Source organism: Monodelphis domestica, chromosome 1 (assembly GCF_027887165.1).
Source record: "Monodelphis domestica isolate mMonDom1 chromosome 1, mMonDom1.pri, whole genome shotgun sequence".
NCBI lineage: Eukaryota > Metazoa > Chordata > Mammalia > Didelphimorphia > Didelphidae > Monodelphis > Monodelphis domestica.
In genome coordinates, this window is record NC_077227.1 from 517,079,050 (window position 1) to 517,092,342 (window position 13,293).

Below are 13,293 nucleotides of genomic sequence, written 5' to 3' on the forward strand. Positions count from 1 at the left end.
TATTGCTATTTGATAGCTCAAATAGAAGAAACAAATTTGCCTTTGTGAACCAAGGTGAATACCTCCCCTGTAGATCACCTATGCATTCACTAGGATACCTTGAGCTACTCTCAAACTTCATATTTGACCAGGAGCTTTTTTTTTAACCCTTCCTTCTTAGAATCTTTGCTATGTATTGGTTCCAAAGCAGAAGAGCGCTAAGGACTCGGCAATGGGAGTTATGTGATTTGCGCAGGGCCACACAGCTAGGAAGTGTCTGAGGGCCATATTTGAACATGTGGGAAAAGTTTAGTGCAATGATTCCTAACCTGGGGTATTTGAACTGTTTTCTCATAATATTTTTAGAACTATATTTAAATATAATTGGTTTCCTTTGTAATCTGTATTTTATGTTACACATTTAAAAACATTCTGAGGAGTCACCAGAATTTGAGAAGAATCTGTAACTCACAATAGATTTAAAATTCTTGGTTTAGAGGAAAAGAATTCTTTCTAAGGCCTCCCATCTACTTCAAGACTGGGCTTTCTGTGTGGTCTTGAATCCTCAGTGCCTATGTGACAGTAGTAATGATGCTTGATCTTAGAGATTCAAAATACCATTGTATCCAAATCTTAGTGGTGTTTTTCTTAGGCAAGTAAAAAAGAAAATTAGCAAGCTTTTTCCTCCATGGTGAAATATGAAACTTTTTGTCTCTGATAATCAGAAGTATCATCAAAAAAAGACACGACCTGTCCAGCAGACTGGAAATAGTCTACCCATGTTTTAAAAGAATGGAATTGCAGAATTATTTTCAGAATAGCAAAAAGGAAATAATTCCTGCTCCCTGACTCCTAGTCATATTTAACTATTTTCTTTAGACTTAAGTGCTTCATCTCTCATCCCTAGTTTCTTAGGCTATTTCCCATACTCCTTGACGTATATGACAACTGCACAAGCAATAAGAAAAGCCGTTTATGTACATAAACCATCTCTAGACTGACTCTTGCAGCCTGGTCCTACAGCTTTGGACCTTTTCCAGTTATGACCCCTGCTTTGATGGATCATACATGTATTTGTGTATATTTATGGGTCTAAGTAACTGTACACACATGAGGAACACTATTGACTAGGAAAAAAGGTATGGGGAAAAGTACTACCTATCAATAATGACTAGAGTTGACATCGGCATTGGAGTTAGAAATGTTAGAAATAACATTGGAGTTAGAAATCTTAAAGGGAGGGGAGGAGGATCTGGAAGTATGAGGTGCAAGCTGTATAAAGAATGAAGTTTTGTAACTTAAAAGCATGAACCAACCAATAATTATTAATAATGAAGAGGCATTGTAGTGTGTTGGAAAAGAGTGGTCCAGTAAGAAGTCATACCAGGTCAGTGAGTAAATTATAATTTCACTAATTTTTATGCAAAAGGAGAAAAAATGTCTTTTAGGAATAGGGAACTCCCAGGTAAGACTTCCCCATACCAGTACAGGATGATACCTTCTCTGCAATTTATAGTTGAATAAGAATTCCAAGAGATTGACTTGTTCAAGGCCACACACAGGTAGAACTTGAATGCTATTCTTTATCAACAATATTTTGGGAATCATTCATTTCAACATATAATAGAAATAAGTTGCTGGTTCCAAGTATTAATGGTAACAGTGAAGAGATCTTTAATTTGGGGATCCTTATTTTGCCCTCATTCATAAAGACCCCCAAAATTCCAAAGACAAATGTTTGAACAATTTATTCAATAAGAATTGCATCTGAATATTAGTTTTCTTCTTTGCATAATGTTACAATTGAAGGTTCTGGTCCTGAGCAAGCCATTACATGTAACATTCTTATGACTAAAAATGTTTTGAGCAAAGATAACTACTATAAAACCACAGTAATCTGAAATAAAGCTATGCTTATCGTCCTAAAAAAGGGAAGTATTCTAAAACATTTTTAGATGTTTTACTATACACTACAAATGTACATATATAAAAATATAATTTTGAACTAAAATATATAATAAAATAATCTGGTAATTCAGAAGTTTGGAATCAAGGATGATTTGGATGCTGCTGCTTTTCCCTTTCGAAAGTTATCCAAGGAAACCTGAACTGAAGCAGCTTTTTCTCTCAAATGCCCCATTAGTATAGGTATCCTAATCATTTAATTGGCTAGAATGCTACAATGATATTTCTGCCATTGCAAAGCTTTGTTTAAAAAAAAGGTCAATCTTTACATCTTTTCACCTACCATCTCATTTAAATTAAAAATTAAACATAAGCTACTCAGTATCAAATCAAAACAATGCTACCAGAAAATAGGGAATTCTATTAGGTCACTTTCTTGTCCTTCAATTGACATGTTTCAAGAGTAGTTCATGCTTCATTGGAACACTAAGACAAACCAAGGGCCAAAAGGTAATTGCTAGGTCTTTGGCACACAAGTATAACAATCCATTCCCACACCATCAAGTTTTGGGTTTGCCAACAGCATTTTGAGTAAGTCTTGTACTTCTAATGGGTGAAAAGACCAAGTCAACAAAAATGAGAAATAAGTGGGGACCTACATGGATTTGCTAACCTGAGATTTTGGAATGTCTACACTAGCATTCTAGAGTCAACATAAATGGTTGCCATCAAAGAAAGAAATTTATCATTTAAAGAAAGATAATGAGGCCAAAAGAAAACATGAACAACCCATAGCTTGACTTGTGCTCCTTCTGAGCCACTGTAGAGAATGTTTGGTAAATAGCCAGGAAAGCCTGTACTGCAAGATTTCAGGAAGATGCTGTTTGTCATCAGGATGAAGTGAGTGAGGGAATTACAGGTAACTCCAGGAATTATTAAATAGTACTGTAGAGGAAGGCCTAAGTATCTTTAACTTCTTCCCCTAATAATTTCAATAAGCTATTAAGTCACTCAGCAAAAGTTTTACAACAAAAAGTTTTTTTCAGTATGGTCTTTTGCCACTGTTGTGTTTCATCATTGTTATTTGATAGCCTGTTATTTTATATTTCTTTTTTTCTTCCAAAAGTTGCTTTCTACACTATCTCAAAACATTTGTATAGGTGGGATATAATAAATATTTTCTCCATTTAGGATGGATTCAACCTTGGTTTGGTACTTCGGAGAGGGGCCAGTATGGTCTTTGGACTGATTTGTCCTTTCTGATAGGGATTAGCTCGAGTTAGTTTAAGCTTCCTCCCTCGTTTAAGGCTCTCCAGGCAACACTCCTCAAGTTGTAGCTGCTGCTTCTGCCTTCTAAGCCTAATCCGCTGGGCCTCTACCTCCTGGGCTTCTCGAATGAGTTGATTTATTTCCTTATGCAAATGTTCACTCTCACCTTGCAGGTGGCGGGCAAAATTCACAATAGATTTATCTGCTGCCTGCTCCAGGATATGGTTATACTTCCCAGTCTTACTTTTCTCCAACAATAGCTGTATATCACACAGTTGATGCTTCAGTGCTTTCCACTCTGCAATGAGAGAGCCTTGTGCCCTACGAAGCTGTTCTTCTGCCTCCTTCTGGACTAGGGGTTCTAACATTTGCAGCGATTTGATCTGCTCCTCTTGGGTCAGCTGAACTATTTTCCTAGCATTTAATCCTTGAATCTTCTTTTTCAGCTGGGCTTGGAGCACCTCCTGTTGCAGTAGCTCCTCCTGTAGATTTAACATATTGGACTCATACCTGGAGATCAGCTGCTGCTGTTCGAGTTTGATCTGATCCTGCTGCTGTGTGTGTTGATCCCATACCTTAATTGGTGCTACTTGTGTTTTCTTGGTTGGGTCAGGAAGATATCCCATCAGCATACTGTTGTCACTTAAAAATGGTTTGATTTCGTTTTGTATATGGTAATGATCTTCTATGAGCTGCTTCCTTTGGGCTCGTGTTCGGTTCAGTTCCCCATTCAGTTTAATCATTTCTTGCTCTACCTGTGCCTTTGTGGTCAGTTCTCTCTGCATCTTTTTCTCCAACTCTTCCTGTGCCTTTAACAACTGCTGTAGCCTTTTGCTGCTTGTTAAGAAGGCTACAGTATGAGGCAGATTCTGTAATGTAATTTTGGGACTCTGAGTAAACCTGAGGGAAAAGCAGTCAGAATGATTGTTTAGTTAATGAAGGGTTTTCTTATCTTATTAAGATGACAATTTTGCCCAATCATTTTACTTTTCCTAGCTTGGTAGGATCCATCACAGCTTTTGTCCTTGAGAACTAGCCCATACCCAGTAGGTAGGAGAGATTATAAAAGTGTACAAAAGTATGCCACAGTATTGCAAGAATGGAGTCAGTAATTGTAAAACTCAATGTTCAGAGGCTGACAAGGAAGTTTAAATTGGACTCATAACTGGAGATGAGTTCTTAAAAGTTTTTTAAACCTTATTTTGGAAAAGATAAAAAAAGGGAAAGAATCACTGATTGGAATGGATGGGACAATAACAACAGACAGAAGACAGAGCCAGCTATTCCATAAGAGAATTAGTTTAAGGAAAACCAGGGATTTTTAGGCTGGAGAAGAATTGGTAGTGTGGAATACTTTGATAGCTTTCCAATTTGATGAGCCTGTCATGGATTAGATTTGCTCAATTTAGAACCAAGAGCAATGGGAAGCCAAAAGGAAGGGTAACTTGTGGAGTGGCAGATTTAACTTATGTAAGTAACAATTAGAGCAATTTCCAAATAATAGACTTTATATATACTCATCTCACCCAACATATTTTGGGCTTTTTGAAAAATTGCTGTATTATTTGCATTTTTATCTCCAGTGACAAGCACAGTGTATGGGATATGTGCTTAATAAATGCTTTTTGATTGATTGGATGATTCCCTCTCTGGAAGTCCTCTAGCTAAGACTATTATTTGGGCATGTTGTAGAGGGGGTTTTTGTTAACTGTGTGGGATGCACTAGAAACTGAGGTCCCTTACCACTACTTAACCAGAGGCAGATACCATGCCTGGAGCAGAAAGGAGCTACCTGCCCTTCCCCCCTGTCGGCTTAGAAAAGGGTTTTTCCCTTTTGTCCTTTCCAACCCACCTGCCCAGGGTACTCAAGTGTCGATCCCAAAAGTGCTGGATATTGTATACAGGACTAGTAGGGGTGGAGGCCAAAGAAGTAAATCCACGAGGAAACTGGCTCCTCATCAGTTCCTCCTTCCTGAAGCTTCTGGGCAACCAGCAAGTGTCCATGTATATCCCTACAGGCGGCACCCTATCCTGTACCTGCCCAGGGCTGGCATGCTCAGAACTCTTGACCTTGCCTGGGAGCTTGGGCCCAGTACAGAGGACGCAATACTCTCCTTTACCCAAGCATTTCTTGCTTGTGGCAGTGACAGCAGCGACCTTGGAGCTTAGGATGCCATCGCTGTCATCCTCCCCACTCTCATCTTCCGAGGACTTTGGACTCTCGATCCAGGACTTAGCCCATGGGCCCAAGTGCGACCTGGCCGATAGGCTCAAGCGCGACTTGGCCGATAGGCTCAAGCGCGACTTGGCCGATAGGCTCAAGCGCGACTTGGCCGATAGGCTCAAGCGCAACTTTTCTTCCAATCTTGCCTGGTTCACCACTGTCGACAGATCCGGAATTTCATTATCTTTGCTCCCTAAAGTCTTCGATTTAGGGAGAGACAGATCCAGAGACTCTATAAGCTTGGGCTGCGGAACAGGTTTGGTTTGCCGGGGATATGGCTTCTTCTTGAACTCTGCTCCAGTCTCAGGTTGCGGTGCAGACACGTCTTTTTCTGGCCTCCCTTTTGATTCCTCGCTTCTTTTGAATTCCAACTTTGGCCCCGCCCTTGACCTCGCCGCCTCCAAGGTCTGAAGCCTCCTTTTCAGAATGGAGCCACTCCGCCCCGGCGACTTCCTAACTCGACTGCGGCTCTCTAAACTCTTCTCTAGAGACTTCTGGTCGCTTGCCTTTCGTGGATGGGCAACTGAAGCCTTCGAGGCCTGCGATTCAGGGGCCCTAGCCTTCAGAACCGACGCACGCTTAGATCTGGCTTCACTCTCCCTGCTTGCAGGTTGGCTCTTCCGTCCCTCTAAAACTATTTCTGACTGCTTCTTGCACAGGCTCAGAGGGCAGGAAAACGGGGAGAAATACGAAGTCTTATGTTTGGGTTGTGACTCCCGAGGCAAAGGAGGACGCATAGCCCCCATCTCCTCCCAGGTCTTTGGCCCTGCCCCCAGCTCCGCCCCACTAGTCGGAACCCGACTCGGTCCTCCTAAAGTCATTTCCGGCTCCGCCCTGCGCAGACTCAACTTTACGTTGGGGTAAGATGGATCCCTCTTCGGGACCAGAGACTGCGGAGACTCCAGAGGACCCTCATTCCCAGCCCCGACCTCGGCCTCGGCCTCCTGTGTGTCTCCTAGTACTGGGGATGGCTGGGTCTGGGAAAACGACCTTTGTACAGGTGTGGCACAGAATCGAGAGGCGTGAAAAAGCCCTCATTTTAGGGGGCCGGGCTGGGGGTGGGAGTGACACGGGAAGGGGGCGCAGGACAGCGGGACCTCCTTCACCTTCGCCTTGTCTCCCGCCGCTTTCTTCCGCAGAGGCTCACGGGATACCTTCACGGCCTGGGCTCGCCGCCCTACGTGATCAACCTGGACCCCGCCGTGCACGAGGTCCCCTTTCCTGCCAACATCGGTGAGTGCGTGTGCACGGGTCAGAGGTTCCCCGTGGCGTTGGGAGCCTTGAGAAATGGTGGCTTTAGTACTGTAGGCCCGCGTGCTCTTGCATCTCCACCACTTTTGTGCAGTCTTCAGAGGCCCACCTTGCCGCATCCCTTCCTTTTTCCTGTCCAGCAGCACTGTTTGCCTAGGTGAACTTGATTAACATTATTTGCCAAGATTCGAGAAATTAAGGCGACACAGGTCAACTTTTAATAAGTTTCAATAAGTCAGTCAATAATCAATAAGTACCTGCTATGTGCCAGGCACTATGCTAAGCGAGGGAGAAACAGGATAAAAAGGTAAAAGCTCAAAAGTAACTCACCATCTAAGTTAATGACAGCATGGAAAAAACTTATGTGCAAATACAAATATATGTAGGATTGATTTGAAACTGGTGAAGCCATTTAACTCAAAAATAAACTTTGAGATAAGCTGAGACTCAAAACTGTCTCAAGACCTGGAAGAAACCTGGGCTGTCTAGCACTATGAGGGACATAATGGTTTTATTTTTATGCACTGAAGAGCTTTAATGCTTGTTAATTGATCTGTCACATGATCATTCACCTGTCTGTCTCTCATGAAGGCTTTCAGTGATTAGGAATCTTGCCCTGGCCAGGTCACCTCATTACATTTTTGTTCAGCTTAATTGTTCTTATTTAAAGAACATCTTTTGCTAGACTACATGACTTATACTTCTGACTAAATCTGTGGTCCTGTTGTTGATTCCAAGGATTGCTTAGGTTTGTATTTTAGGGCTTTGTGATCCTCAAGCCATGGTTTTATTCTACTTCTAACCCTTTCTAGTAACCTTAAATCATATTGTCTTTGATTTATAAGATGCTTGTAAACAGAAGGGGAGTCTTTAAGCCAAGATATTGATTTTGGCTTGTGACAGTGAAAGATTTTTGCTGAAAGATTAATTCTCTGATTCCAAGATTAATTCATTTGTTGAATGATTTGCTAGGGGAGAAGCAAAGTGGAGTCTGAATTCAGTGCTTGAAGCAACTCTGATGTGGTTGAGTTGCAGAAGTTCTAACCTTCATTTGTAAAAGGAATTTTATCTCAGAATTCTATCAATGAGATCACAGTTCCAGTCTTTTTATTCTAATCCCTGTGGTGAGCACCTGGGAAACAAAAATGGAATGTTTTTTTGTCTTTAAGGAACTTATGTTCTATTGTATTCTAAGCTGTTCCCCCCTCCCCTCCATTCTTTATATAATCACTGTGGGTTAACTCTTTGACACCCAAATTTAATGGTGAGTGTTCACATGCCATAGGTCATAGCAACTAACCTGTTTCTGGAGGCAGGTCAGCAAAATGAATCTGCAGTTTCTTAAAAATATATTCCTTATGAAATAAGGATCAAATAGAAATTGTTTCATTTTCTAATTGGATCATGCCTAAAAGCTTTTTTTTTCCCCCCAAGAGCCCCTCTCATAAGTGCTTATTGATAAGGCTCATTCAGAATTTGTTTCAAGTCTTGTTAGAGTGGCTTAAGACTGCATCTGGGATATTGTAGGTAATTTTTTGTGCTGTCTTTGTGATAGATTGGGGTTTAGTCAGACAAGGACAAACTGAATGAGGAGGGGGACTTTGGAGACCTTGCCATATGTGTGTCATTTAAAGGAGAGCTTTGCTTGGAGGAGAGTGTGGAGAAAAGCTGTATATCATGTAGAGGAGGTATTTGATCTTGGAAACTAAAAGCATAGCAATTCAGAATTATTTGGTATTTTAAGGTTTACAATTAGTTTTCCTTTTGACAGCCCAGAGGCAGTGTGATATGATGGATAAAGCATTGGACTTGGAATCAGGAAGTCCCGGGTACAAATCCTGCCTCAGATACTTTATAATTGTATGATCCTGAGCAGGTCACCTATCAACCTCTGTGACCCAATTCCTTCATCTGTAAAATGAGAGAGTTGAGCTTATGGTCCCTAGTACTTCTTCCAGCTCTAACTCTTATGATCCTTTGAGCTCCCTGTATTATGTACATAATAAAAGTATTAACCCTATTGTACAGATGAAGCTTGGAGAAGTTCTTTCTCAGAGTTACAGCTGGGAAATAGCAGAACTTAGTTCAAACCTAGGTCTCTGACTTCCAAGTCCAATCTTTCTGTTAGTTCATGCTACCTCTCCAACATGGAGCAATGAGTGGAAGTTTCAGAAAAGTAAATTTTTGATGTACCATAATTCATTTCAAGTGAACAGGCATTTATTTTATATTTTAAAAACCCATAAAGGCAGAATAGCAGTAAGGGCCAGGTAGTAGAGGTTAAGTGACTTGCCCAGGGTGACACAGCTAGGAAGTATGAGGTCACATTTGAACTCAGGACCTCCTATATTCAGTCCACTGAGCCATTTAGTTGTCCCTGAGCAAGGATTTATTAAGTTCTAACTGTATGCCTGGCACTGTGCTAAGTTCTGGGAATACACATATAGGTAGAAAGAGGGACAGTCCAGCCCTCAAGGAGGTTCCATTCTAATGTGGAAAGACCAACTAAAAGGAATCTAAGGGGTTTGTGAGAAGGAAAGGAAAACTGAATGCACTGTGTAGAAAATGTTTTAGAGAGTTGGGATTGAATCCAAGTGAGGAATTAATATGATTGCTTAGACATTTATTTAAAAAGGAAATTCTAGTGTGTTAAGGTTTATAAATAGCTTTCTATATAGTGCCCCTGGAGCAAGAAGGTATTGTTAGGTAGTCCTGGGTTCCAATCCTGCCTTAGGTACTTTCTAGCCATATGACCATGGGCAAGTCCCAATTCTCATTGGACTTGATAGTCTCTAAGATCCCTTAAGGAAAGATGGTTTAACAGTCAGCACTTGTGGAGACGTAGGATTGATTGTTACAAGAGTTCATGGATTTCTCATCCCTGTAGATTTTCAGGTGGAAACTGTCCTCAGGAATTCAGAGGAGGAGGTTCCTCTTCAACAGTTCATGGTTAGATGAGTTTTGAAGTTCCTTCTAGCTTTGAAAGGGATGTAGCTCTCATGATCTGGGAGGAGGTGAATTCTGTGGAAAGTCTAGGTAGAGCTCACCCAAGGAATTGATTTTTTTTCTTGATCATTCCCCCATTTGATTGTGAACTCCTAAAGGGCAGGGATTGTCTTTTGCCTCTTTGGATTCTTAGTGCTTAGCATAGTGCCTGGCACATAGGCCCTAATGAATGTTTCCATACTCACTGATCACTATGACCCAGTTAATGTGCTACCTTTTTCAAGAAGTCTTACCCTGTTCCCGGATATTGTACCCACCCTCAACATGAAAGATTTCTCTCTCTTCCAAGTATTTCTTTTAGTACTTTGTCCAGACCTTTCCATTGTACTAGCACATTTTACTTATTAGACTTTTGTTTGTGTGTATATGTGTTAACCCCCTTAGATTACAACTCCCTAAGAAGAAGTTGTTTGGGGTAGTAGGATGGTTCGGTGAATATTGTGCTAGGCCTGGAGTCAGAAAGGCTTGGGTAGACCTCAGACATTTACTTAGCTCTGTGACTCAGGGCAAGTCATTCACTCTTTTTGCCTCTGTTTCCACATCTATAAAATGAGCTGGAGAAGGAAATGACAGACCACTTTAGGACTTTTACCAAGAAGACCCTAAATGGGGTTATGAAAAGTTGAACACAAACAACAACAAAGAACAGGGTCACCTTTGTATTCCCAATAACTAGTACACTGGGTCTTCCTTTATTAAGTAGGCACCTAATAAATTATTGCTGAATTGAATTGATACCATCATACTTTGAGGTAGTCGGGAAGGTGGGAAACAGAATGAAACTTCTAACTTGTTTCCCATGTTACATTCATATTTGGGTGATATGAACATAATGATATGTCTTTGAATTGTGGCCCTCAAAGCAAAATTTTGTACATTTTCTGACAACTTCAGTCCATCATTCTATGGGAATATCACTGCCATGTAAAGTTTCTCTCTTCTGAGAACTTCCAGATTACTGTAAGAACTACTTTGATAGTTACACTTTTGTGTAGAAAGAGAATTAGTATGAGAGGTTGGTCCAAGAGAAATTGTCTAGAATATCTTAGAATAGATATAGACTCAGAGTTGCCAACAACAATTGATAGGCTGAATTTACCCTTTTTGTTCTTTCTTCATGTAGTACTATTTTTCTACTCATTCTATTTCCACATTCTTACTTTCTGATGTGGGAACACATAAGAAACAGCCATAAGGACAAATTCTGATGGTGAGGAAGAAATTCTTCACTTAAAAGAAAATAGAGATGAATCAATCATGCAACACTTTTGCTCTAAAGTGGTATATTCTAAAAGCCTAAGGTATCTTCCAGATGTTGATCTAAATTTTTTTTTTTTAAAGATATTCGGGACACAGTGAAGTATAAGGAAGTCATGAAACAGTATCCTTTTCTATATCTACTTTAGTATTTTCTAACTCCTGTTTGATTGCTTTCTGGCTTCATTTATAACCTTAGAATACTTTGAAGTATATGACAAATACTAGCCCAAACATGTGACTGCAATGAAGTAACTATTTTTTTAAAATGAAAAAAAATGTTCAGGTAAGTCTGGGAAAAGTACTATTGCTAATCTATCTAGAAACCTTTCTTAACATAGTCAAATTTGTAATAACCTTTTAAAATTTGGAAGATTTTAAGAAGAGGCCTTTCCTTCCTTATAAAATGAAGATTGAAAGACATTATACCATTGTCACATTGAGCTCTTTTAAGTGTATTGTTGATATGTTAATTTGGAGATTGGAAGTTGGAGTTGCAGTTTTTCAAAGCCTACCTCCTCTCTTACATTAATGTCAAGAGTGATGTTTATGTGTGGGGTGCACTAGATAAGAACTCTGTGAGATCCCTTGTAAGCATTTGAATTCCTAAACTTTATGTCTAGATATGGACTTGGACCCAATGGTGGCATAGTGACCTCCCTTAATCTCTTTGCTACCAGATTTGATCAGGTATGTATATCCTATAGGACAGTAAGATGTGGATCGTATTGGCATGAAATTTGACCAGGAAAGGTACTGAATAAATCAGTATTTAATGTAGAAAATGTTAACATGTTATTTAGGATGCCCTAATAAGTAAAGCTGGAAGGGAAGATTCCTGTGATAGAAAAGAACTTTGGACTCAAGAATCAGAGGAGTTGTTTCTAGTCCCACCTCTGCTTTTTTATAGCCAAATAGTCTTAGGTAGGCCACTTAACTTTTCTGTGTCTGTTTGCTTATCTTTCTCTTTAAAATATCATCTATCCTTCATACTTCACAAGGGCTATTGAGTGTTGATAAAATGAGATTATGTATGTGAAAACACTTAGGAAGAAAGTTAGGATGTACCAATTACTGCTATTTCTTCACATTTAATAATATTTTTATAGCTATAAAGCCAAAAATTCAGGGTTCTATTTCTGTTCTGTTATTGATTTGCATTTTGATATTTCCTTGGTGGGTGGAACATTGTGCGTGGAAGAAGAATGTTTATTAATACAAAAATCTTTTTTAATCATTTAGCTGTTTGAAACAACTTTCTGTGGAAAGTTATAATCATTAATCTATTAGTAGTTCTGTCTTGTAAGGCAGGTTTTTATTTTCTCTATTTTTACATACTGGTAAGAGAAGGCTCACATAACTTGACCAAAGTCAGTCATGGATGAGATTCCCAAATCATTGTATTGTACCCCTACCATGTTACCTCATAATAGATAGAACATAAGACTTGCCATAAAGAAGACTTGAATTCAAGCCCTGCCTTAGCACTTTAGTGGCTGTGTGATTCTGTTGGTTAACCTTTGTCAGCCTCAGTTTTTTCATCTGTAAAATATGGGGGTAATAATATCCCTTACCTTGTTGTGACTGTAAATCACTTTACAGATCTTCAAGTGCTATATAAATGTTGGCTGTTATTTTTAGTTAAATATTGATATTGGATTCATAGCCACGTTCTTTGTGGTGGCAAAAATTGGAAAATGAGGGGTGTCCCTTAATGGGGAATGGCTGAACAAATTAAATTTCCTTATATGATAGTGATGGAATACTATTGTGCTATAAGGAATGATGATCTGGAGGCTTTCTATATGAACTGGGAGAGCCTCAGTGAATTGATGCAGAGCGAAATGAGCAGAACCAGAAGAACATTGTACACGGAAACCAAAACATTGTGGAACAATCCAATGTAATGGACTTTGCTACTAGTAGCAATGCAATAAGCAAGGATTCTCCTGAAGGACCTATGGAAAAGAATGCTATCCACATTAAGAGAAAGAACTATAGCAGTAGAAATGCAAAAGCAAAACATATGACATCACTTATCACATGTATATATGGGCATGTGATTTGGGGTTTAGGTGTTAACAAATCACTCTATAGCAAAAATGGATAATATGGAAATGAGTATCAAGTGATAACATTTGTACAACCCAGTGGAATTTGCTTGTTGGCTCTGAGAGAGGGGAGGAAAAGAAAATGAATTATATAAACATGGAAAAGTATTTAAAAATAAATATTGATTTTGGGAAACATGGTACAGAGAAAAGAGCTCTGAACTGAGTGTTGGACTCAAGTTCAGATTTTGCCTTCAACATCAGTTGTGTTACTGTGGGTAAGTCATGCTGCCTTTTGAGCCTCAGAAGTAAAGTGAGATAATGCCTATAGGTTTGTCATGAGGATAAAAT

The 13,293-nt window shown here is 39.6% G+C and overlaps 2 protein-coding genes across 3 annotated transcripts in view; one reads left to right on the forward strand and one right to left on the reverse strand.

Annotated features, from left to right (window-relative positions):
• Positions 1-1,712: 1,712 nt before the first annotated feature.
• Positions 1,713-6,198, reverse strand: LOC103100089 (uncharacterized). The gene is made up of 2 exons (XM_007476017.3): positions 5,006-6,198; positions 1,713-4,053 (listed from the first exon to the last, which is right to left on the reverse strand). Exons 1-2 carry the CDS (start codon positions 6,196-6,198, stop codon positions 3,072-3,074), a joined length of 2,175 nt encoding a protein of 724 aa, XP_007476079.2. The 3' UTR covers positions 1,713-3,071.
• A 44-nt stretch (positions 6,199-6,242) lies between these two features.
• Positions 6,243-13,293, forward strand: part of GPN1 (GPN-loop GTPase 1) — a 28,710-nt gene continuing 21,659 nt past the window's right edge. Inside the window, exons 1-4 of one of the 2 annotated variants that reach the window (XM_001380490.4) lie at positions 6,243-6,377; positions 6,517-6,610; positions 10,976-11,015; positions 11,515-11,581. In XM_001380490.4, coding sequence (XP_001380527.1) covers positions 6,243-6,377; positions 6,517-6,610; positions 10,976-11,015; positions 11,515-11,581 — 336 coding nt within the window. Of the gene's footprint in view, positions 6,378-6,516; positions 6,611-10,975; positions 11,016-11,514; positions 11,582-13,293 lie in introns of those variants that run through there. The other variant, XM_007476016.2, reaches the window with a different exon arrangement.

Excerpts from the sequence above, each read along its gene's own strand:
- LOC103100089 (XM_007476017.3), bottom strand. The coding sequence starts at position 6,198 with ATGACTTTAGGAGGACCGAGTCGGGTTCCGACTAGTGGGGCGGAGCTG. Across the intron at positions 4,054-5,005 it reads CACTTGAGTACCCTGGGCAG|GTTTACTCAGAGTCCCAAAA; the intron begins GTGGGTTGGAAA and ends CTTTTCCCTCAG.